The following is a 22,400-nucleotide window of genomic DNA, read 5'->3' as shown; positions in this document are numbered from 1 at the left end:
GCCTCATATAATAATCTACTTGTGAGCGTCCCGTGTCCATCAGCTAATGTAGGGATGTTGGACTAAATGGGTGTTTGGCCTGATCCAGCAGCGCTCTTCTTTTAGTGTTTTAAACTAATCTGGGTGTTCACATTATCTGCTATAGTTAAAGGCACAAACCACATCACATCCTGTGATCTGTCAAACTGGGTTTCCTGCTTTGCTCCCTGTTTTGCGGGTTGGGGGGTAGCAGAAGGTGTTTGTTGTACAAATGTTTGCATCCCACTGAAAAGATACAACCTCCCTGTAATTGTTCTGGATGGCAGGATTATCGTCTCATCTACATGTTTGGGTGCTGAATCGTCACTAGTGTATTTCTTCCTTTCTCTTTCTTTTTTTGAATATTCGAATACTTTTGAAGTAATTGCTGAATGCTTGATATCTGTATTTAACATGGGATTTCAGTACTGGATAACATTCAGTTCAGAAGTGGTGGTCAGGGCAAGTGAAGAGGCTATGTTAATATGACTTGAGTAAAAATGCCTCTTCCAGATTATTGAGACATGAACTTTTGTCGCTCAGGGGCTGTTTCATCAGATACAGGAAGTGGTCCAAGAAAGTGGCAGGTTGAGGCATCCTGCACAACAGCACGCTGACAAAGCAAGAACTCAAGGCAACAGGAATGTGAAACCCACATCCGCATTATTGTAGCATTTTCTTTTGGTTTTTGCATTTTGCTTGATCTTTAGCTTCTCAGCCTCTAAAATGCACCTTTTACCTTTGGATCAGTATAGGCTAACAGGGGTACACATCTGGAATACACATCTATAGATCCTGTCCAAGGTATTTTGGTGCCCAAGGCAGAATTATTTCCCCTAGTATAGTGCATTCTTATTGTTCGTTTTCATTAATAGGTATTTGTATGCGCAGTTTACTTTAGTATATGTATTTTGTACACATTACTGGAGTGCAAAATTTGGAGAAGTGTGAATTACAAAGTGTTTCTCTTGCAAATTGTACTGGAAAGTGCAAATTAGCTAGGTTTGCCTTTAATTGAGAACTGAATTGAATAGACTACTTAACATTTAGGGGAGGAATTCAAAATAGTGTATGAGATTTTTTTTAAATCCCAAAACATCATAAAATTACAACAAAATGCAAATCCATAGAAAGACTGTTTAGAGTGGTATGTTACGGCTTTAAATGTAAAGCACAGGCAAGGCCTTAGTTCAGTCTGCTTGAATTGCACCCCTTGAGTTGCACAGAAGCTGTTGCAAAGTGTCCTGATTTAGGGCACTCCACCTGCGTTTCTCTTCCATCTTCAGGATACAGCACAGATGCACTGCAAGTGTGCCTTGTTTCTACTCTAGCTGTGTCTCTTTCTCCGTAAACACAGTTGGGGTTGGATGACTTGTCGTAGTACCCCTGCTGTGTCTAATTGTTCCATGTCCACAGTTCGGCTTTCCTTTGAAAAACCATAATCCAGAAGCATTGTTATTCATTTCCCACCAGTGTACAGCTGAACTCCTGAAGCAGTTTCTTGAAGAGATGCTTTGGGCTGCAGTTGCTACCATCCTTGACCCATGACCATAATGATGGGAGGGCGTTGCACAAGGAGGTGTTTAAACATAAGGACAAGGAATATGTATCAACAGATTTCTTCTCAGAATCACCTGGGGAGACATTCTCCACAAAAGCAGTACTTGGTAATGGGAAACAAACCCTTTAGTTTAGGTACATCTATATAGCACAGATGTAGAACGGTCTTGTTCGTCATTCCCTCTTCCCTCAGGGAACTCTGGGAACTGTAGTTTTGTGGGGGGAGGGCTAGGGATCTCAGACAGCAGTCTCAGAAGCCCAGCCGACTACAGTTCCCAAGGTTCTTTGGAAGAATTCATGGCGGTTCAACTGATTTTTAAATTAACATCAATGTGTTCCACTTGAGAATGAGCTTCTGGCATTAAAATTGTGTCTTTCCTGCCTTTCTCTTTCAGCTGGTTGTGGCCTTGTCTCTCAAAATGGTCGATCAGGACGGAGCGTAGTCTCCCATGGAGCATCACCTAGAAGGCTTCTTGAGAACTGCTGCTGAACCTATGGCAAAGAGTGGGATCATAATACTGGCCCGCTGGCTGGACTTCCCGTTTCCATGTCGCAAGATGATGTACTGACAAGCCAAACCAGACGGGCCTTTCAGAAGAGCAGCGTTTAGACCCTGGTGAAGTTGGCTTGCGACTCTCACACAGAGTACTTCCCTCCCCCCCCCCCGCCCCCCATGGATCAAGACATTGGCATGGACTCCTTACTGGACCTCAGCTTTCTGACTGAGGAGGAGCAGAACGCCATTGCAGAAGTGCTGCGGAGAGACTCGCAGCTGCGGATGTCAGAGGAAGGACGCATCAGGTGAGAAGGAGCTTGGTGGTGGTAGCTCCAACATGTATGGACACAGAGGCTTCCTTATACCAGGACCAGCTGATGGAGTCTGGTCTATTAGGGCACTGCCCCACCTGTTGGGGTCCGCTAATCAGGCCCAAGCTGCCTTGGTCACCGAAAAACCAATAAATGCCGTAGGCAGAGGAGATTCCCATAATCACTAATTTATTCAGCTGAGTAAAACAGAGCGGGCAAACCACACTCACCAGTGTGATGGTGATGCTGCCGCAAATAGCCTTCATTCATACTTTTTATAGGCACACCCCCTCCCTTTCCCCCTTTCCAGTTTCTTTGCGCTGATTGAAACAGGACACCCTGCCTGGAGACCTTGAAGGGGAGAGTGGCCTGGCAGAGGGAGGTTTTCCTGAAAATCGCCCAGCAACGTTATCTGGTCTTCACATATTTGTGGCTCACCCTCCTACATTCTAAAGCAGGCAGTTTTTCACAGAAGCAAAATGTTAGGCTAACCAAAAAACAGGACAAGGACAGGCTCTTTCTGAGACCCCACACACCAACCCGAATCTGCCCTCAGCAAGCCTCCACCTGCCTTGCTTGCTTTTCTTATGGTCGTTCCAGGTTTGTGGCACTGATAGTCTCAATGATACCCTTGAAGAACTCAGCAGGGAGGAGGCTGGGGACAAAACTAGACTTAGTGGGCTCTGCTAAAAAGTGAAAGATATACTGCTGAGGAGAAAATAACAGGCTGAGAACCTCTCCCTCTCTTTCTCTCATTATGGCAACTGGCTGAAAAGCAATACAAAACAAACTGGCTAGGCTGGTTTATTTTGTATTCTGCTGCTCCCCCCCCCCCCAATCCTAACCTGAGTTCTGTTAACAAAGGAGCACACTTTCTTTAGCTGGAATGGAGCAAATCGAAGCTATAATTCACCTGAGTCAGTAAAAATTCTGGGAGGGGCCCTGGCTCACTGGCAGAGCATTTGTTTTACATGCACAAGGTCCTAGGTTCAATCCTCAGCTTCTCCTAGTAGGGCTGGGAGGGAGCCCTTGCCTGAAACCCCAGAGATCTGCTGCCAGCCAGTGTAAACAATACTGAGCTAGAGAGCACAATGGTCTGGTTTAATATAAAGCAGCCTCCTTTGATTCTGTCTATATAGGAAGGAATTGTTGGGGGCAAGTGGAGGATGAAATTTTTCAGTCTGTGGATTCTCTCTTCGTGGGCATTTGGCGTGGAATTTATGAGGCACCTTTGGAAGGATTTCCTAGCTCAGCTGCCTGAGTGGAAATGGTTTTCAGAAATGATTCTGAGCTGAAATGGTTCTGAAATGTGGTGCCCAGTGATGGCGAGTTGCAGCTGTTGTGCAGTTTTTGGCAGTTGCTGAAGATGTGCCTTTTCACCCTGGCCACAGACACCTGCGATGTATGTTTTCAGGCCTCACCCTGTTCCTGTGACTGCAGTTGGGTTTAGTTGTTTTTAATGCTGAATTTAAAATTGTTGTAAACTGCCCTGGGAACTGCTGGTAAAGGGCATGTCATAAATTTTATTTTTATTAGTTCATATGAGCGGAAGCCTGCAACAAAATGTTGCAGCATGAAGTGCTTCAGTTCAAAATTCTAGCCAGCCAGCCATGCCTTCTTCCAGGGTGCTACCATTCTGTCACCCCACTCCACAGTTTGTAGCTTCCTGCCCCCAAAAGTCAGTCAGCATTCCATGGCCAGATAACAGGGCCATGCTATATATTTGAACTACAGCTCTCATCATTCCTGGCTATTAGCAGTGCTGGCTGAGGCTGATGGGAGATGGAGTCTATCAACATCTGGGGGTGGGACACAGGTTCTGCATCTCTGGGATATAGGATAGGGTTACTTATTCTGAGACGGTCAGCACAATATTACATACGTCAATTCAGAAGTAACTCCCATCGAGTTCAGTGAGGGTTACTCCCTGGTAAATGTGCCTAGGAGATTGCAGCCTGAGATTCTGCTCTAGAGAAGCAAACCTCACCTACCCGCTTGTCTTTCTTCCCTCAAGCAAACTGCGTGAGTCTGTCTCGGATCCCAGCTGGTTGAAGATCCTGTCAGGGGACTGGTTCTGTGATGTCCGTTCAAAGCGGCACCGGCACAATCATTTTGGCTCAGACATTGTCCGGGCTTCCATCCGTCGCAAGAAGAAGCCCAAAGGTAAGGGAGAGACAAGACCTTCTTCCTGGCCGCCATCCTGGCAGTGCTAAAGTGCTGATCTCTCTCCTCACACTTCTAAACTGGGGGCAAAAGGGATGTGGATGTATTTAAGTCCACAAGTGGGATGGGGGAGTCTGTCGTCCTTCAGGTGTTGTAGAACAGGTGTTGTAGAACAGGGGTGCAAAACCTCAGAGCTGTGGGCTGAATGTGGCCCTCTGGACCCCTCTATCTGGCCCTCAGAAGTTTCTCCAGTCACATACCATCTCCCCGAGTCACTCCTCTCACTTGCTCTGCATTACATTCTTCTTGAGTGTTTTTGCCTGGCTAGAATGTGCCCTTGAACAATTAATAATAATCATAATATATGTATTACCCACCCTTCACCCTAAGGTCCTAGGGCATGTTACAACATTAAAACACAATATTAAAGACAGTTTAGAATACACACACAAAGATATGTACAAGGCGTGACTGGAAAGTTCAGTGAATGGCCGCAGAAATCGTACAGTGAGAAATATTTGAACATACAATCGGCATCAGAAACCCAGGAAATGCTCACAATTGTGTACTGAGATGAAGCTGTAACTCAAAAGACAGTGTATGAGTGGTTTAAGCGTTTCCGTGAAAGGTGGCAAACCATCGAAAATGACCTTCAGTCTGGCAGACCCTCAACAAACAGAATGGCGAGAAATGTCGACAGAGTTCATGAGTTATTGATGCGGGATCGGCGTTTGTCCGTCCGAATGATGGTGAAAGAATTGCATATTTCACATGAAATCGTTACTGAGGTCACTGAGTTGTCCCACCTTCCATATTCTCCCGATCTGGCCCCACCAGATTTCTTTCTTTCCCCAAAACTGAAATCTGCACTGAAAGGGCACAGATTCTCCAACATTTCACACATCCAAGCTGCTGTGAGGAGGGAACTGAAAGCAGTATGAAAAGAGGACTTCTCCAGAAGTTTCCAACAGTTCTACAAACATTGTCAATGGTGCATTGTATCAGAGGGGGGCTACTTTGAAGGCCTGTAAGGTAGGTATGTCCAAATATTTCTCGCTGTCCGGTTTCTGTGACCATTCACTGAACTTTCCAGTCACACCTTGTATATGTGTGTGTCTGTATGTATATGCACACACACACAAACATACACACACAAAGATCTGTCTCCTCTTGCTTGCTTGGATGGAGGATAGAGATGGGTGTGTGTTGAAACTAGCCTGCCATACAAGCGTAAAATTTATATTTATTGTCCTGCCTGCTTTTGCCCCTGGCCCTGCCCACCAGTTGCATGTGCCCCCCCCCCCCAAAGGGAATGCGGCCCTCAGGGGAAAGACTCTTCCTCATCACAAGAACATGAGAAGGGTGTGCTGGATCAGGCCAATAGCCCATCTGGTCCAGAATCCTCTAACTCCCAGTGGCCACCCAGATGTGAGAAGCCTGCAAGCAGGACCTGAGCACAGGAGCACTTCCCCCCCTCTCCCCACATGGCTTCCGACAAGCGACATACGGAGAGACGCAGCTTTTACTTGTCACAAAGCAGGTGAACAGGACCCAAAGCAACGAGCCAGCTTAGGAGACCTGGAGGTGATCAGTGAACCCCCAGCGGAGGAGGAGAATGCGGCGGATGCAGTGGACGGGTGAGAAGCATGGGCAGTTTGGGTGTGTGGACGGGGGGGACCTTGCCTTTTCATTAGGGAATGTTGGCTCCTCCAGGAGAGAGGGTCCAATGTCTAAAAGGAGCGCCTCCACCCCCATCATTATACCCGGACACTGAGGTCCAGCGCCAAGGGCCTTCTGGTGGTTCCCTCACTGCAAGAAGCTACCCCTTCTTGGTAGTGGCACCTGCCCTGTGGAACGCCCTCCCACCAGATTTCAAAGAGAACAACAACTACCAGACTTGTAGACGATATCTGAAGGCAGCCCTGTCTAGGGAAGCTTTTAACGTTTGAGGCATTACTGTATTTTAATATTGTCTTGGAAGCCGCCCAGAGTGGCTGGGGAAACCCAGCCAGATGAGCGGGGTATAAATAATAAATTATTATTATTATTATTATTATTATTATTATTATTATTATTATTATTACTGAAAGTTGGTTCTTAGGATGAATAGCATCAGCTGAGGACCAAATGACATCTTATGTGAACTGCCAGGCTACCAGTCATGTCTGGGGCTTAGAGGGGAAAAAAATCAAATCCTTGGTATTAAATAATGAGAGCAGCTTTGTTTAAGGTGGATTGCAGCTTAGGGGTGATTTTTAGTCAAGATCGCAGCTAGGGAAGAAGGGTTATACTATATGGAATTCACTGGAACTCAGTTCTGGCCCCTCTCAGGTGGGCGGCATAGCCATTCTAAGAGAACAAGGGAGGTGTTCATGGTAATTTTTGGCACCTCTTTTTCTAGAAAAAAATAGCACTGGTTATACCATCCCTCCCTACTGGTTGTGGTCCTGATGAAAATGGGAGGGGCTTTTGCACCTAGGGTTACCTTTTTAAAATATCTTGATGTGTCTGATAGCCAAGCAGTTAGCATAGCGTACCATTTAACCCTAAATCACCAAGATGGATAAAGAAGATAAATATTTTTAAAGGAGGCAGTGTTTTAGCACAGGACTGGGGAACCTCTGGCCCTCCAGATGTTGGTGGATTACAGTTCCCATCACTCCTGATTTTTGGCCCTGCTGGCTGGGGATGATGTCAGAGGGGGCGCATTATCTGGACGGGCCAACATCTCCGTGATTTAACACAAGAGTTCCAAAACTGTGGTGTGTGGACCACCCGTGCTCTTTGTGCTTCATTCAGGTGGTCCATGGCATGTCTGTGGATTTGAGATTGAAGACAGGATTTGGCTCCTGCATCTCATCAAAGGTTCATCTTGATTTTTAAATCTGTTCATGTTGCTTCTTTTAGTTCTTAAATTGTGTTTTATGTTTTACAGTATGCATTCTGTGGAATTTGAACTGTAACACAATAACATGCAGTATATAAGGAATAAAGGAAGCAATAAAAATGCAGTCGGAAATCATGCGGCATCTAACACAGCACATCTACAACAGGCAGAAGAATCATTAAGACCCTAAATAATTTTCAAGTTGTCCATGGGGGCAGATAGAGGAATTTGGGAACCACTGGCTTAATAGAATCTTGTAGCTACAAAGATGAGGCTGCAATCCTAAACCAGTTTACCTGTGAATAAGCCTCAATACCTGCGAATAAGCCTCAATAGCTTCTCAGTAGGCATGTTTAGAATTGCATTGCTTAGCCAAGTTGCTGGGCAAGAGGAGAGGGCAGCAGTGACTGCTGTTTGCCTGTATGGAAGCAGGGGGCAGATTCCTGCAAAGAAATATGGAGTTTAGCAAACCAAAGACTGAGTACATGACTTTATCTCCTTTCTGCACTAGCGGAATGTGTTTGTGATAAGGCTGTGGTCTAAGTTCATCAGAAAGTCAGTGAGCATTAGCTGAGATTGGCGTTGGGTCTTTGAGGCTCACCAAAGATCTGCATGACTTCCAAGTGAATTATCAGCATCCTAATAATATAAACGCATGTGTAAATGTGTTTATATTTGAATGTATTTTTATTCGCGGTTAAGAATATTGGGAACTGTACTTTACCCCTCAAAGAGCTACAGTTTCCAGCAATGTTAACAAACTACAGGTCCTAGGATTTTTCGGGTGTGTGCTTCAAACGTATGAGGTGGATGCAGAACTTGCTTCTTGGAGAAAAAAGAAAATAATTTTATGAACCAGAGAGCTTTCACCTAAAGAGGGAAAATCTCTCCATTTCTTCATAGGCTCCCAAGTGAGACAGATCCTCAGCCATCCATGTCGAAAGAGACTCAGGTGAGTTCACTTGGCTGGTGGGGTGAGCTTCACTGTGATAACAAAACCTATTTGACGGGGGGGGGGGGGCGGAACAGGAATATAGAAAGCTGCCTTACACCACTGGCCCATCTAGTTCAGTACTGCCTGCACTGATTGGCAGCAGCTGCCCAGGTTTTCAGACCAAAAGGTTAGTACTGCTCAGAGTAGATCAATTGAAATTAATGGGCAAGCTTAATTTAGGTCCACTAATCCCAATGGGTCTACTCTGATTTCAGTTTAGTTGGATATGACCCGACGAGTCTTTTCCAGCCCTACCTGCAGATGCCGGAGATTGAACCTGGGACCTTCTGCCCACAAGGCAACAAGCCTTCTCTTCAACTCCCATTTATGGAAGGGCATCTAATATTCCAAGTGGGTTTTGATATTGGGGCTTGTGTTGTGTTTCAAAACAAAAGTCCTGGAGCAGTACCTAGCACATTTTGAACATAAGGAGAGTCATACTGGGTCACACCAAGACCTGTCTACTTTTCCACAGTGGCCAATAGTCCTCTCCCACCTGGGTTCCCCATCGACTGGCATGCTGTCTGGAGGCAGGAGATAACTAGCTTGTCTAGCAGCTCTTGATAGCCAGACCTTTAAAGCCTATTTTGAAACACATTTTCTGCCCGCTGCCTCAGCAGGAATACAGGTTGCAAACACCTCGGGTTACAGACTCCGCTAACCCAGAAGTAGTACCTCGGGTTAAGAACTTTACCTCAGGATGAGAACACGCGGCGGCAGCGTGAGGCCCCATTAGCTAAAGTGGTACCTCAGGTTAAGAACAGTTTCAGGTTAAGAACGGACCACCAGAACAAATTAAGTATGTAACCAGAGGTACCACTGTACTGGAAATTGTAGTTTACTCTTCACAGTCCTGCAGTTCCCAGCACTCTTAACAGATTGTAGTTCCCAGGATTCTTTGCGAGGAAAAATAAAACACGTGTGTGTGCCGCCTGAGTCAGATTGATAGTCTGTTTGGCACAGCATGGTCTACTCTGACTGGTAGCTGGTCTCCCAAGTTCTGTTGTGACCTTTTGTCTTAGCATTTTAGCAAGAGATGATGGGTGCTAAACCCGGGGCTTCCTGCATGCAAGTGTGTCGCTGCCACTGAACTGCGGTCTCTGCTTTTGGTTAGACACAAGCTCAGCGGTTTCTGCTTGAGATAAAGGCCAACTTGAGCTTTCCAAATAGTAAATCTATCTTATCTGTCATGTGTGTGTGTGTAAATAATTATCTGTGGCCAGAGCCAGAGCCAAAAAAGGGGTGGGACCTGTTTTCCCTCCTTCTTCCACTGCTTCACTCTCTCTTTCTGCCCCTCCTTGCCTTTCAGGCTGCAGGGAGCAGGATGTGAGGCAAAGGTATGACCTGATAGCTTGCAGAAGGCGTTGGAAGATTGGGAGGGGGGCATTCCCTCCTCCAGGGCTGGCCCTGCACATTTTTCAGGCTGAGGAATAGGTCACAGTGGTGCCCCCTGCCCAGATTTCTCCTTCTATGTTCAGAAGGCAGCTATGTTCAGAACCCATACCTTGGCCACATATTTAAAGCGCTCTTATTACCCATTAACAGTAACAGCTGCCCCCAAAGTATCCAGGGAGTTGCCGTTTGTTAAGGGTGCTGAGAGTTTTAGGAGACAACCCTATTCCCCTCGCTGGGCTACAACTCTCAGAGTCTCCTGGGAAGAGGGATTGCCTCTGGGAATTGTAGCTCTGCGAGGGGGATAGGGGTCTCCTAACAGCTTTCAGCCTCCTTAACAAAAAACCAAGGGTTTAATAATAATAATAATAATAATAAATAAACCTTTATTGTCACTACACCATCTGTGTGCAGTGAAATTAAACGTGCCCCCCAAGGAGCTGTGTGCTTTAAATATATGGTGTGTTGTAACCAGGCTCTTAAATCTGATGTGCAATGAGGTCTCCAGGGTTTGTTCGGTTTGTAGGTGGGCAGCAGCATGGGGAGGGACGCTTGGGCAAAAATGCCTGTGCCCCTTCTCTGAGTCGGCTCGCTTCCTCTTGGCTGCCGTCATCGCTGCCTCTTTTCTTGCCCTCTCTCTGTGTGTCCCACCCACGCAGCCGCCCAAAGGAAGAGCACAAGCACAAGTGGGGTAGGTGGGGGGTGGCATTATTCCATCTCCGTGCTCTGTTCAGGCTATGAGAGGATTTCCAGGGATTGGCAAAGGGCTCCCCTGCGGGGGGCTGGGCCTTGGTAGATGTCTGATGATGCCAGCTCATCCTGACCCTGCCAATAGGTCAGTGGGGAGCAGGCAACAGAACGACACCAGCTGTCGGTGCTCCTGGAAATGTCAAGGCACAGATTTGGCTCCCTGAATGAAACTTCAAAATGAACATGCTTTAAAAACAACAACATCCCAGTTCCTCATTTTGAGAACCAGGCTTTCTAAAACCTACAGGGAGAAGGCGGCTGGTCTTTGTTTGCATTACTCTAAATGCAGAAGGCAGCAGGTTTTTGTTTTTATGTTTTTCACCTACAGATCACTTGCCTGGGAGGTCTGAGGTGCTTTCATTATCTGTGCTCCTTTGGCATGAGTGTCACAGATCAGCTTTCTGGAGGGATGGGTGGTACTAATTGATACTGTTTGCATATGCAGATAAGAATCCAAATACATTTCCTATTATCAGACCATTTGTAGTCATTAAACCCAGCTTGTGGCTTCTCCCTCCCTCCCTCCCTCCCTCCCTCCCTCCCTCTCTCTTTAGATGGCTGACTTGACTTTGCAAGATGTGATCCAGTCCCCAGAGCAGATACCTGAAAACAAGCCAGGTAAAATAACAGCATCAACAACAGCATCACACACAGGGTGGTGTTCAATTACATTTTACTGAAGAGTAGACCCATTGAAATTCATGGGCCTAACTTTGCCATGTTCATTCATTATGGTGGGTCTACCCTGAGTAACACATACTTGAATGCCACCCAGTGTGTGTGCATGCGTGAGACACTTAGTGTGTGTGCATGCGTGAGGAAAAGCAGAGGTTAAGCAAACTGGTTAAGCAAATTGAGACAGTGATTTCCAAAGTCTCAGGGCAGGTTGCAGCACACTTTAATCCAGTTCTGCCTCCCTTGGCGGCGGCTGAAAGGTGTGTGTGACATGCAGCACAGGGAAGCTGAGGTTCCCAAGCAATTTACTGCCTTGGCTGAGCCACCCATCAGGAAGACCCTGGTTCGAATTTCACCACAGACCATTCATGGTGAAGTGGCTTGATAACGCCACAGCCTCTTAGCCTCAGTCCTTCATCAGTATTATGGGAGTCGCCTACCGGGTTGTTGCAAGGATAGCAAGAAGACTGTGTTTCTGAAGCTCTTTGGAGGCTTGGAAGCCCTGCTATGTATTTGTTCTATTTCTTGCACAGAACTGAGTTTCCCTCCCTCCCCTAATGTCCCTATCCTTTAATGCAGAGAGAAGCGACTCGTTTAGTAGCCTCAGCTCAGAGACTGGAGAAGAGGAGCAGCAGAACAGCAGCGTGCCAGCCATCATGGTCACCATGCAGGTATGAGGTGTTGCTAGGCAAGTGAATAACATTTTCCCTCTGGACCAGGGGTGGGCAACCCGCAGCCCTCCAGATGTTGTTAGACTACAGCTCCCTTCAGCCTCATCCTGCAAAGCCGGTGGCCAGGAATGATGGGAGTTGTAGTCCAGCACTATCTAGAGAGCCACAAGCTGCCCACCCTTGATTTGAGCACTGTGTACTCTAAATAGAGGCCTGAGTAAACACAAGCCAAGTAAAAACTACCATGTGTCCTAGTTCATGGGACTTGAGACTGGGTTAAGATTTATGTTCTTTCATGAAGAAACTGAGTGGTTGTTTTGTTTATGTTTATGTCATCATAGAATTATAGAGTTTTCTCTACCTTAATTCCCAATCTGGAAAATCGGGTACAACCTGTCCATCATTTACCCTCCACTGGAAGAGTTGAGGGTTCTTATTGTTGTTTTAGAAAATCACTCCTGCGGCACGGAAAGTTCAGCTCTGCCTGCAGCATTGGTATTTGAGTAGCACTCTTAGTTAGTGGGGTCCTGAAGTTCAAAAGTCCAGAAATTGCCCTGTTATTCATAGGTGCTACATTGTAGGAAGGCTGTGAGGATAAGCTCCCGTTTTCCTAGAATCATTGAGTTGGAAGGGACTCCAAGGGTCATCTAGTCCAACTCCCTGCAATGCAGGAATCCTTTTGTCCAATGTGGGGCTCAAACCCATGTCGCTGAGGTGAAGAGCCTCATGCTCTCCCAACTGATTTGTTACCTACCTTGTCTTTTACATCCTTAGAGCAACGAGAGTCTTGAAAATGGCCAGGAAAGCACTTTGAATACATCACCTCCAAAGAACAATGCAGTGGGTTCCCGGAATAAACTGATGAGCACCAGTTCCTCGTTTTCCAGTCTAAGCTCATCCACAGTATGTGACTGGGGAGGGGTGGGAGGAGCAGTGGCTCAGTGACGGGGGCAGCTTTTTAGCATGGGGAATGGAAGAGAAAATATATTGACTTTCACTTTGCAATCTGTCAGGGGGCTATCAGGGGAGCAGGTTCATCAACAGGTCAGAAGGGAGACTCAAAGTAAAGTCAGCTGTTTTATTCAGGAAATTAGTATACCACAGATATCACTCAGGCACAGCTACCCTCAGTGAAGACATTGCCAAGACTGGCTCTTGACACCTCCTCCTCCTTCTAAACCAGAGGTCGGCAACCTAAGGCCCATGGGCTGGAAGCAGCCCATGAGGGTCGCTTAACCGGCCCATGAGCTGCCCCCGGAGCAAGCCGCCCGCTCAGCGAGTCCTCACATGCTGCGCTAAACCGGTGCAATGCGGCGCGGGGACTTTCTTCCGCGGCTCTGGAAACAGCTTCTGCGCATGCCCAGACACCAGAAATTGCTTCTGCACAGGCATGCTTTTTGGCGTCTGGGCATGCGCAGAAGCAATTTCCAGTGCCATGGACATGCACAGACACGATTTCCGGCGTTGCACTGCGCTGGTCGGGCCACAGGATCTCCACAGGAGTGATCTGGCCCATGCCCAGGAAGCCTTGCCAACCCCTGTTCTAAACCTTTTCCGGATGTCTTCCAAGCAGATACAAATTCTGGAGGGTAGGAGCTTCCCCCACCCCACCCTGGGCTTTTCGTGCTTTCTGTTCAGCTATGTGTAAAGTTCTGTGTGACCTTGGAGTCAAGGGAGAAGGGGAGCTCAATGCAGAGGGACTGGGCAACTGTGAAACTGTTGCCCCTCCTTGGAGGGCTCCCTGCCTCTGGGTCTTCTTCTTCACTCAAGCCTCCTGTGTCTTCCACCTCCCACCTTCCTCCCTCCTCTGATCTGTCTTCTGTGTCCACCACCAGTCCCCTGGGTCTGAGCCTTCTTCCTCCATGGCTTCCCTAGGGGGTTTCTCAGCTGGAGCCTCCCACCACTCGTCATCATTCCCAGCCAGTTCCAGACAAACGTCCCCCCATTCATTTTCCTCCCCACCCACCTCACAGTTCACACGATTGGGAAGTGTGCGCAAAAGTGCATAAATGAAAACGACACAAGCAAATACATTATATTAGGGGAAATTTCATGAATGAACGTGTATGCTAGGCGTTTTTCACATGGACTTTAAAAAAAATGCAGACTGATGTGGAAATGGGGCGCACTGAATTTAAGATTGGAAAAATACAGAAATCTGGAAAAACCAAGAGGTAATTCTGTCCATTGCTAGTCTCCAGGAGGACCCTCTCTTTTGGAAGTAAAAGCACAGATTTAAAAAAAAAAAAAGGTAGGGCAGTGAGGGTAGAAGGAGACAAAACTATACAAAGAAAACCATAGAATCATAGAACTATAGAGTTGGAAGGGACCATAAGGGTCATCTAGTCAAACCCCCTCCGATTCAGGAATCTTTTGCCCAGCATGGGGCTCAAACCCACGACCCAGAGATTAAGAGTCTCATGCTCTGCCGACTGAGCCATGCGCCTTTTTAAAGGGAGGTTGTCACCTGCCCTGGGGTAGGCATCCGATTGGTGAATAGAAAAAGTTTTATTTCAGAAATCCCTGTGGAAACCCTTAAAATTGCCATTAAGGCTACAGAAAATGAATTGGCTCCAAAGGCCCATCAGGCTTAGATGAATTGATTTCTAGTTTCAGAACTCAGATTTGCATTTCCCCTCTGCTCACACCAAGGATTTCCCCCCTTTTGTTTCTTAGCGAGTGGCAAAGTAATTTATTGCAACCAAGAGCAGGACTCCTTTGCACAGGCTACACTTGGGAATAATGAACACTTTTACATGTTCTCTTTCCTTTTTGCTTGTGAAGGCTCATTATGGAGAGCTCTGGGCTCATCCCGGATCTCCTGTCCCTCATCCATGCTCTCTCTTTGGATCCTGCCTCTTCTTGTTTTGACCCTGATCCCGCCTGCTTTGTTGCAGATGAGTGGCAGCATGATGAGTGTGTTCAGCGACAACGACATTGGAAACGTGGACGTCCGCGGCTGCATCCAGTTCTCCCTGCAGTATGACTCCAGGAAGAAGGCGCTGCATATTCAAGTCATCCAGTGCCGAGACTTGGCTGAAGCCAAGAAGCAGCGATCAGATCCGTAGGTTTGGGGTTGGGGGGGCTTCGAATCATAGAGTTGGAAGGGACCCCAAGCGTCATCTAGTCCAACCCCCTACAATGCAGGAATCTCAGCTAAAACATCCATGACAGATCGCCATCCAACCTCTGCTTGCTCTTAGCTGTCACTTGTCAGCTTCCGTGCAACTCCCTTGATCTATCCAAGCAGCACAACTATTGCAGGTGGGTTTTTAGAGCAGGTGCAGGGAACACCAAGCCCAGGGGACAAATGGGGCCCTCAAGCCCTTTCTGTTTGGCCCTCTCCCCAGACCACACCTCTCCCTGGCCCTGCTTTGCACCCCAAGAGTTTTTGCCTGGCTGGAATGTCTGATGACACCTCTTGCTTGTCTGGATGGAGCATGTGTGATTGCATGTAGAAATTAGCCTAGCTAGCACACCAAAGTGGCATTTACACCGCTGCTCCGCCCTCTTCCTCCCAGGTACGTCAAGTCCTACCTCCTTCCTGACAAATCCAACCACAGTAAGAGAAAAACTGCTGTCAAGAAGAGGAGCCTAGATCCCATCTTCAACGAGACCCTTAAGGTGAGGGTTGTAGCTCCTAGTGGTGTGAGAACACTTTAAGGAGGATGTGGATGAATTCAGGCCTGTGCAGAGAGAGGGGCAGCCAGTTACACTTGCCCTGGGCCTTGGAGGGCTAAGCTGGGGGGGGGGCTTGCCAGGGGCCTGCTGGACTTACATTGTCATGCCAAGAATGCCCTGTTTTTCCCAGCCGACGGGGGACTTCTGCCCTGGACCCCAGACAAGCTCTGCATGGGCCTGGGGGAACTGGAAAGGGTTCAGAGGACTGCAAGGAAGACAGTCAGTGGGGTATGGGAAAAGAGTCCTATGAGGATGGGTTGGAGGAACTGGGCATATGTAGCCTGAAGAAGGGAATGCTAGACAGGGAATAGGTTACCACTCTTTAAATATCCAGACTACCCCAAGGCAAAAGAGGGCTTGGTTGCCCCAGGCGGCAGGACTATATCTTACGAACTTAACTTGCAAAAGGGTTGATTAGGCTCGTTCCCATTGTTTTGTTCCGTTCTCCCTTTTCTTGCTTCTCTCCTCTTCCTGCACTCCTGCAACATTCCTGGCTTTGCAGTACAAGATTGAGAAAGCTGACCTGCAGGGCCGGATCCTGAACCTCTCTGTCTGGCATCACGATGCCTTGAGCCGAAACCTCTTCATGGGAGAAGTGGAGATTGCGTTGAATTCCTGGGACTGGAGCAACACGAGTCCTCAGTGGTACAACCTCCAGCCTAGGGTGAGTTTCCTCCATACAGAAATTGCAAAATGATATAAACAAGACCAATAAACAACTAAACTATTCTGTTGTAAGACAAACAAGCAAAACTACAGCAACCAATGGTCCTGGCAACAGTGGTCCCTCACCCTATTTCACTGGTGGCTGCTCATACATTTTCCCTATTGCCTCGCTCCCTCATTTTTAGCTTACTAGGGTGCTGCTTTATACTGAGTCCAACCATGGCTCTATCCAGCTCAGCAGTGACTGGCAACAGCTCTCCAGTGTTTCAGGCCAGCGTCCTCTTCCAACCTTCTCTGGCAACCACAGGGGTTGGACCTGGAACTTTCTGTGTTTGGAGCAGTTGCTGTGCCACTGAGCTATGACTGTGCCCGTTTGGACACCTCTTTTGCTAGCAGAGTGACTGGAAGAAAGCAGACAGAGTTCAGGGAGAAAAGAAACTGGTCACATTTTACCGCTAACAACCTGAACAGAATATGGGGCTTGTCTTTCAGGGGGGAAACTCCTCCAAAGAACCTTTTCCTCCCATCTCCTCCAACTTTCAGATCTCAATCAATTTCTGGCTTCAAATTCTTCTTCTTCTTCATTGACAGCTAACTCTCAGACTGGCTAGAACTTGCAGAATTATCCCTGTGTCACACACGGAGTCATCTCTGCTTTGTGCTTCCAACACATTTAACCCAGGGCTGGGCAACACTGACCTCGGGGGGGGGGGAGGATTTGTTTGTCTGTGTAGTGGGGTGCAAGCTGGCAGTGGGCACAGCCATAGCCTAAAATGGGTGGGGCCGCCTTTTTTCTCCCAGCCACAGGCTTTATGCCATATTGAGAACGAACTGGGCCCTGGCTTCCCATTTGTTTTGTAAGCAGCGTTGGAAATGTCACCTCTCCCCAAAGCCAGTTCACCAGGCCCATGCAGTGCTGCAGGTAGATTGTGGAGGTGGATGGGGGGGGGGGTTAGGACAGCATAACTGCATCTGCTGCACTGAGTGCTGAGCCTAGGGGGCGCCACAGGGCGCCACAACTGTGAAGTAGTGTATTGAGCAGAACGGAAGATGAGAGACCAGGCTGCGGGTGGGCAAATTTTGGCCTCACGCAGGGTGCCGCTGAACTTTGAAAGAGCAAGGTCCACCCCTGAGGTAGAGCAGAGCCATGGTGGCTTGTAGCCACCGAAAGCCTTATCCTCCGTGAGTTCGCCTCATTCCCTTTTAAAGCCGTCCAAGCTGGTGACGATCGCTGTGTTTAGCAACTCCCTGGCGGCGTTTCCTCAAAGGGTGTGCCTTTGAAGGGCTCAGTTCAGTGCAAGTCATCCCTGCAACCCAAGCAGCAACTGTGCTCATTCCACAATAGTCGAAAGGGCTTGCTGCATCATTAAGCTGGTGCAATCAGTGTCTGAGAGCCGTTGCATAAACCCCCACAAACTGTTTCCTTGTTTTTCTCCCCACCCCAAATGCACCTCTTCCTCTTGAGCATTTCAAAACCTGCTTCTGGAGAATCGCCCAAAACAATACTCAGACACCACTCAGGGCTGGGCCTGCCCCATCATTGCGTCTTAAACTAGAGGGTGTTTAAAGCTTTGTTCTCCTTTCTTAAACATCCAGGGCTTTTTGCTGCTGTATGGGTCAGCAACTGAAGGCCCAGGCCCAATCTTGGCTCCTCAAGGGGCATCTCTTGGCTTTCAGAGCTGCCGACACGAGGTAAAGGTAAAGGGACCCTGACCATTAGTTCCAGTCATGGATGACTCTGGGGTTGCGGTGCTCATCTCGCTTTATTGGCCGAGGGAGCCGGCGTTTGTCTGCAGACAGCTTCCGGGTCATGTGGCCAGCATGACTAAGCCGCTTCTGGTGAACCAGAGCAGCACACGGAAACACCGTTTGCCTTCCCGCTGGAGTGGTACCTATTTATCTACTTGCACTTTGACGTGTTTTTGAACTGCTAGGTTGGCAGGACACTAGAGGAGGCAAAAGAATGCTCTTTGTGTTTATTGTTCTATCTATCTATCTCCCATCTTTCCTCCAAGAAGCTTCAGTTCTCCCCCCTCCCCATTTTATCTTCACAACAGGCATGTGAGGTAGGTTAGGCTGAGAGCCGGTGAATAGCCCAGGGCTGCCCAGGGGGCCTCATAGTTGGTCTCCCAGCACTCAAACCACCACACCAGATTCTCTGGACTGAATAGCAATAGGAGTTGCAGAAAGAATGTTAAAAAGTAGGTGGCTTTGTAAGAACACGGGTCAAACTTAAGGAGCATAAGTATGCTTCATAGTACCAGTCATCGGAAATGGCAGGATGGGATAGGCCTCCTGCCCTCAGGTCCAACTTGCAGGCGTCCATCCTGGTTGACCACAGGATGCTGGACTAGATGGGTGACTGGTGGGATCCCACAAGACTCTTCTTACATTCATCTCAAAGAGTAGCAAGCGGGAGCCTTAGTCCATCATCCCACTTCTCAGTATGGGCCTCCAGCAGGCACCGTACTCCATGTGATAAACCAGGTCAGATCATTGGTTCTTCTAGCCTGCTGGCAGGGCCTCACGCAGAGGTCTGTCCCATCTACCTGCTGCCTGAGCCTTCTAACTAGAGATGCAGGGGACTGAGCCAGGGCGGACGCACAGCAGGTGTCCTGCCAGTGAGCTCCTCCCCTTAAAGGGTGGCGTTAGATGGGAGTCTGAGCCTTGACTTTGCACCATTTGAGATGCCCCATCTGAGAAGTCTAGTGGCTACGCAGGGTGCCATTTGCTTTTCCTGAGTTTCTTCCTTCCCTTTTCATTTTAAGAATATGCTAATAGCTTTCTGTGCATATAGGAAACTACTTTATACAGAGTAAGCCCAGTCTAGCTCAATACTTTCTACTCTGACTGGCAGCAGCTCTCCAGTATTCCAGGTCAGGGACATTGCTTGCCCTACCTGGAGGCACCAGAGATTGAAGCCAGGACCGTCTGCATACAGGGCGAGGGCAGGTGCTACTTCTGCTAACCTATAGACCGTCCTCTACTTTCTTGGTTGCAAAATGTTTAATGCAAGACGTTCTATTGACCATGCAGGAACCTCCCATGTGGGTGTTGCTGTTCTGTCACAGAGGGAGGAAGTGACACAGAAGGTTTTCTCTCCCCCCCCCTCACCTTTTGTGATGGATTTCCTTTTCTTCTTTCCCAGACCCCAGTCACTCCTGATGCTCTCTGTAGCCGTGGCATCCTCAACCTGGCATTGAAGTTCATCCCGGCTGGATCAGGAGGTGAGATCAAGGACCTATTTCTTCCAGACCTCCCACCAGCAGCAGCACCCTCTGGGTTTTTGGATTGGGGTGGGAGGATTTCTGCAAGGGCCGCCCCCCCCAGGCCGGTAGACATTTATTAGCCCAATTTGACTTGGCGGGGGGGAGGGGAGAATCCTTAAAGAAATAATGGGAATCAGCCAGCCACGAACCAAACTGATGTTCCAGAATCTAAGACTTAAGTGAGAGGTGCTGGGAGGTGAGAAGCAGGGGGAAGCTGGAGGAATCCTAACTTCCTTCAACCCTATAGAGCAGGCATCCCCAAACCCAGCCCTCCAGATGTTTGGGGACTACAATTCCCATCACCCCTGACCACTGGTCCTGTTAGCTAGGGATGATGGGAGTTGTAGTCCCAAAACATCTGGAGGGCCGAGTTTGGGGGTGCCTGCTATAGAGGCTTGTAGACAGAAAAGTCTTGAGGATGGAAGATCTGCCGTGTACATTGGGTGCCTAGGTGAGGAGTTGTTGCTGTCCTGACAGCAAAGGAATTTGGTTGGTCTGATGTCTTTGCGAAGAAGACATGCCAAATGTTCACCTGCCATCTCTTTTCCTTCGTCTACATTAGCTGGACTATTGGAAGCCCAAAGCGATTTTGTTTATTACATTTACATATCACTCATCCATCCATTTTCCTTATTGGACAGTTCAGCAGAGTAACTTGTAAAAAGGCTAGAAAAGGGGAGAGAAGGAAAGAATAGGCAGATGAATTATAGCCTGATAGAATCAGGGAATGGAATGTCCCAGAGAGGTCCTGATGTGGCTTCAGCCCCATTGGCCTAAATTGTGTTTTGAGGGATTATCTGAACTGGGCAATTATTTATTTGTTTCAAATGTGTGTGTGGAACATAGGAATCTGCCTTTTACTGAGTCAGGCCTTTGTCTGCCTAACTGAGTGTTGTTCACACGGAGTGGCAGCAACTCTCTGGGGTTTCAGGCAGGGTTCTCTCCCAGCCCTACCTGGGACCCTCCACCTGCAGGGCAGATGCTCTCCAACCAAGATATGGCCCTTCCCTAGGGGTATTGCTGTTCTTCTGGTATTCACGGCGCCTTGACAAAAAACCCCTCAAAAAAACATTGATATAATAAAAACCAAATGCCAGAGTTAAAATCGAGAGAACAAGGTATCATTCTACATAAATAGCAACCATAAATGCGGCAGTTTGGCTAGGAGCAGACAGATCAACCCAGCAGAAGACTAAGTAAATAGTCTTCTAGTAAATTGCCCGATACTCAAAGGTAATGACAAAGGCATCAAGCAGATCTCACTAGGGAGGGATCTAGTCCATCTTCATGAAACTACAGGACTGGTCACCTACCTAACCTCTGCAGGTATGGTCTACCTCCTCTCAGTGATGTCAGCTGCTTGAAAAGGTTCATATGGGGTCAAGTGACCTTCCAAGTACCCTGGTCCCAAGCCACTTAGGGTAGAGGTGGAGAACCAGATATTTTTGGGACTCCCTTAACCCCGGACTAGCATGGCTAATGGTCAGGGTTGACAGATATTAAATTCCAGCAGCATTTGGAGACCACAAGTCCCCCACCCCTGATTTAGGGATTTAATCAGCTTAAGAACCAATAGCAGTTTCATCTGTCTTGGATCCAGCTGTCAGCAGGAGATTCCAGCTACCAGCAGGATTGGATCTAAAATTCAGTAGGTGTTGGGTCGGAAGAGACTGTGCTTGGCCTCTGAATCCACCTTCATTGTCATGGCTTTCTTTCAGGGGAAGGGCTTCCTCCCACTGGCGAGCTTCACATCTGGGTGAAGGATGCGCAGAACATCATTCCCCACCGGGGCAGCACAGCAGACTCTTTCGTCCAGTGGTAAGTGCCTGTTGCTCTTGGGTCTCTTCCAGATGACCTGTCTATTGAGCATGCATCCTGATCTGTTTGCAGAGTTTACAAAGGGAAGCTCAGTCAATGCCTGTTATTTATTTAGCATTCATTCTGACTGGTGTGCGTTATGCAATGTTGCATCAAGCCGTTGCCATCCCACATTTCCCACCCAGTGAATTTCGCCATCACTTTCCTTGTTGCAAAAATCCTGATTTTGGGGTGGGGGGTGGGGAAGTGGGTTTGTTGCCAACAGAACCAAATCAGTTTTTATTTAGGCAACCTGGATTTTCCTGGATGTGACTTGATCCCATCCATCTGGAATTGTCCTTAAGCCCTCTTGCAGTGGGGAAGGGGCTAGGGTTAATGGAGGGGAAGGGGTGGTTCAAATGCTAAGCAGGGCACTGTATGCAGCCTGATGTATAGTTACAAGAGCACGTTTCCCGCTTTGGACACAGAGTGGGCAATCACAGTTTGGTTTTTAGAATGAGCTCCTTGCCTGTAGAAAGCCAGCACAGCAGGGACACAGCTCTGGTGAGCCTGCTCTCCTTGCCTGGCTAATTTTCTATCTGCAGGGAGTCATTTTGTTTCCAAGGAGGAACCTTCTGAACTGCAATCCATCACCTGCACTGGGTTCTCTCCCGGTCCTACCTGACAATGCAGGGCTTGAGCCTGTGACCACCTGCAGTCAAAGCAGATCCTCTGGCCACTAGGCTTCAGAACCTTCCTTGTCTCCCCTTGCAGCTACATCCTCCCTGACGACAGCAAGGTGAGCCGGCAGAGGACCCGCATCGTGAAGAAGAGCCTCAGCCCCACTTTCAACCACACCATGGTTTACGATGGGTTCCAGGCCAAGGACTTGGCTGAGGCATGTGCAGAGTTCACCATCTGGGACCAGGAGACATTCTCTAAGCAGCAGCTCGGAGGCATCCGGCTCAGCCTTGGCACCGGTGAGGTAGCAAAGTGTTGTGGGAATGTTGGGTTTTGAGTTTTAGACTGTTGAGGGGTGTGTGTGCATTGAATCTGCACCTTATTGAGGG

The 22,400-nt window shown here is 48.1% G+C and overlaps 1 protein-coding gene across 3 annotated transcripts in view; it reads left to right on the top strand.

The window, feature by feature from the left end:
* Positions 1-22,400, top strand: part of SYTL1 (synaptotagmin like 1) — a 33,600-nt gene that overhangs the window by 9,234 nt on the left and 1,966 nt on the right. For 2 of the 3 annotated variants that reach the window (XM_081869121.1, XM_081869122.1), the window contains 13 exons: positions 1,974-2,379; positions 4,400-4,548; positions 6,086-6,185; positions 8,339-8,387; positions 11,126-11,189; positions 11,826-11,917; positions 12,692-12,820; positions 14,815-14,981; positions 15,439-15,541; positions 16,101-16,262; positions 19,413-19,491; positions 21,252-21,351; positions 22,105-22,310. In XM_081869121.1, coding sequence (XP_081725247.1) covers positions 2,252-2,379; positions 4,400-4,548; positions 6,086-6,185; positions 8,339-8,387; positions 11,126-11,189; positions 11,826-11,917; positions 12,692-12,820; positions 14,815-14,981; positions 15,439-15,541; positions 16,101-16,262; positions 19,413-19,491; positions 21,252-21,351; positions 22,105-22,310 — 1,528 coding nt within the window. In that variant the 5' untranslated portion in view covers positions 1,974-2,251. The remainder of the gene's footprint in view (positions 1-1,973; positions 2,380-4,399; positions 4,549-6,085; positions 6,186-8,338; positions 8,388-11,125; positions 11,190-11,825; positions 11,918-12,691; positions 12,821-14,814; positions 14,982-15,438; positions 15,542-16,100; positions 16,263-19,412; positions 19,492-21,251; positions 21,352-22,104; positions 22,311-22,400) is intronic. The other variant, XM_081869123.1, reaches the window with a different exon arrangement.

The sequence above is a fragment of the Podarcis erhardii genome (assembly GCF_964252035.2).
Source record: "Podarcis erhardii genome assembly, chromosome: 7".
Classification (NCBI taxonomy): domain Eukaryota; kingdom Metazoa; phylum Chordata; class Lepidosauria; order Squamata; family Lacertidae; genus Podarcis; species Podarcis erhardii.
Note: the sequence above shows the minus strand (reverse complement) of the source record. Positions and strands in the feature narration are given on the sequence as shown.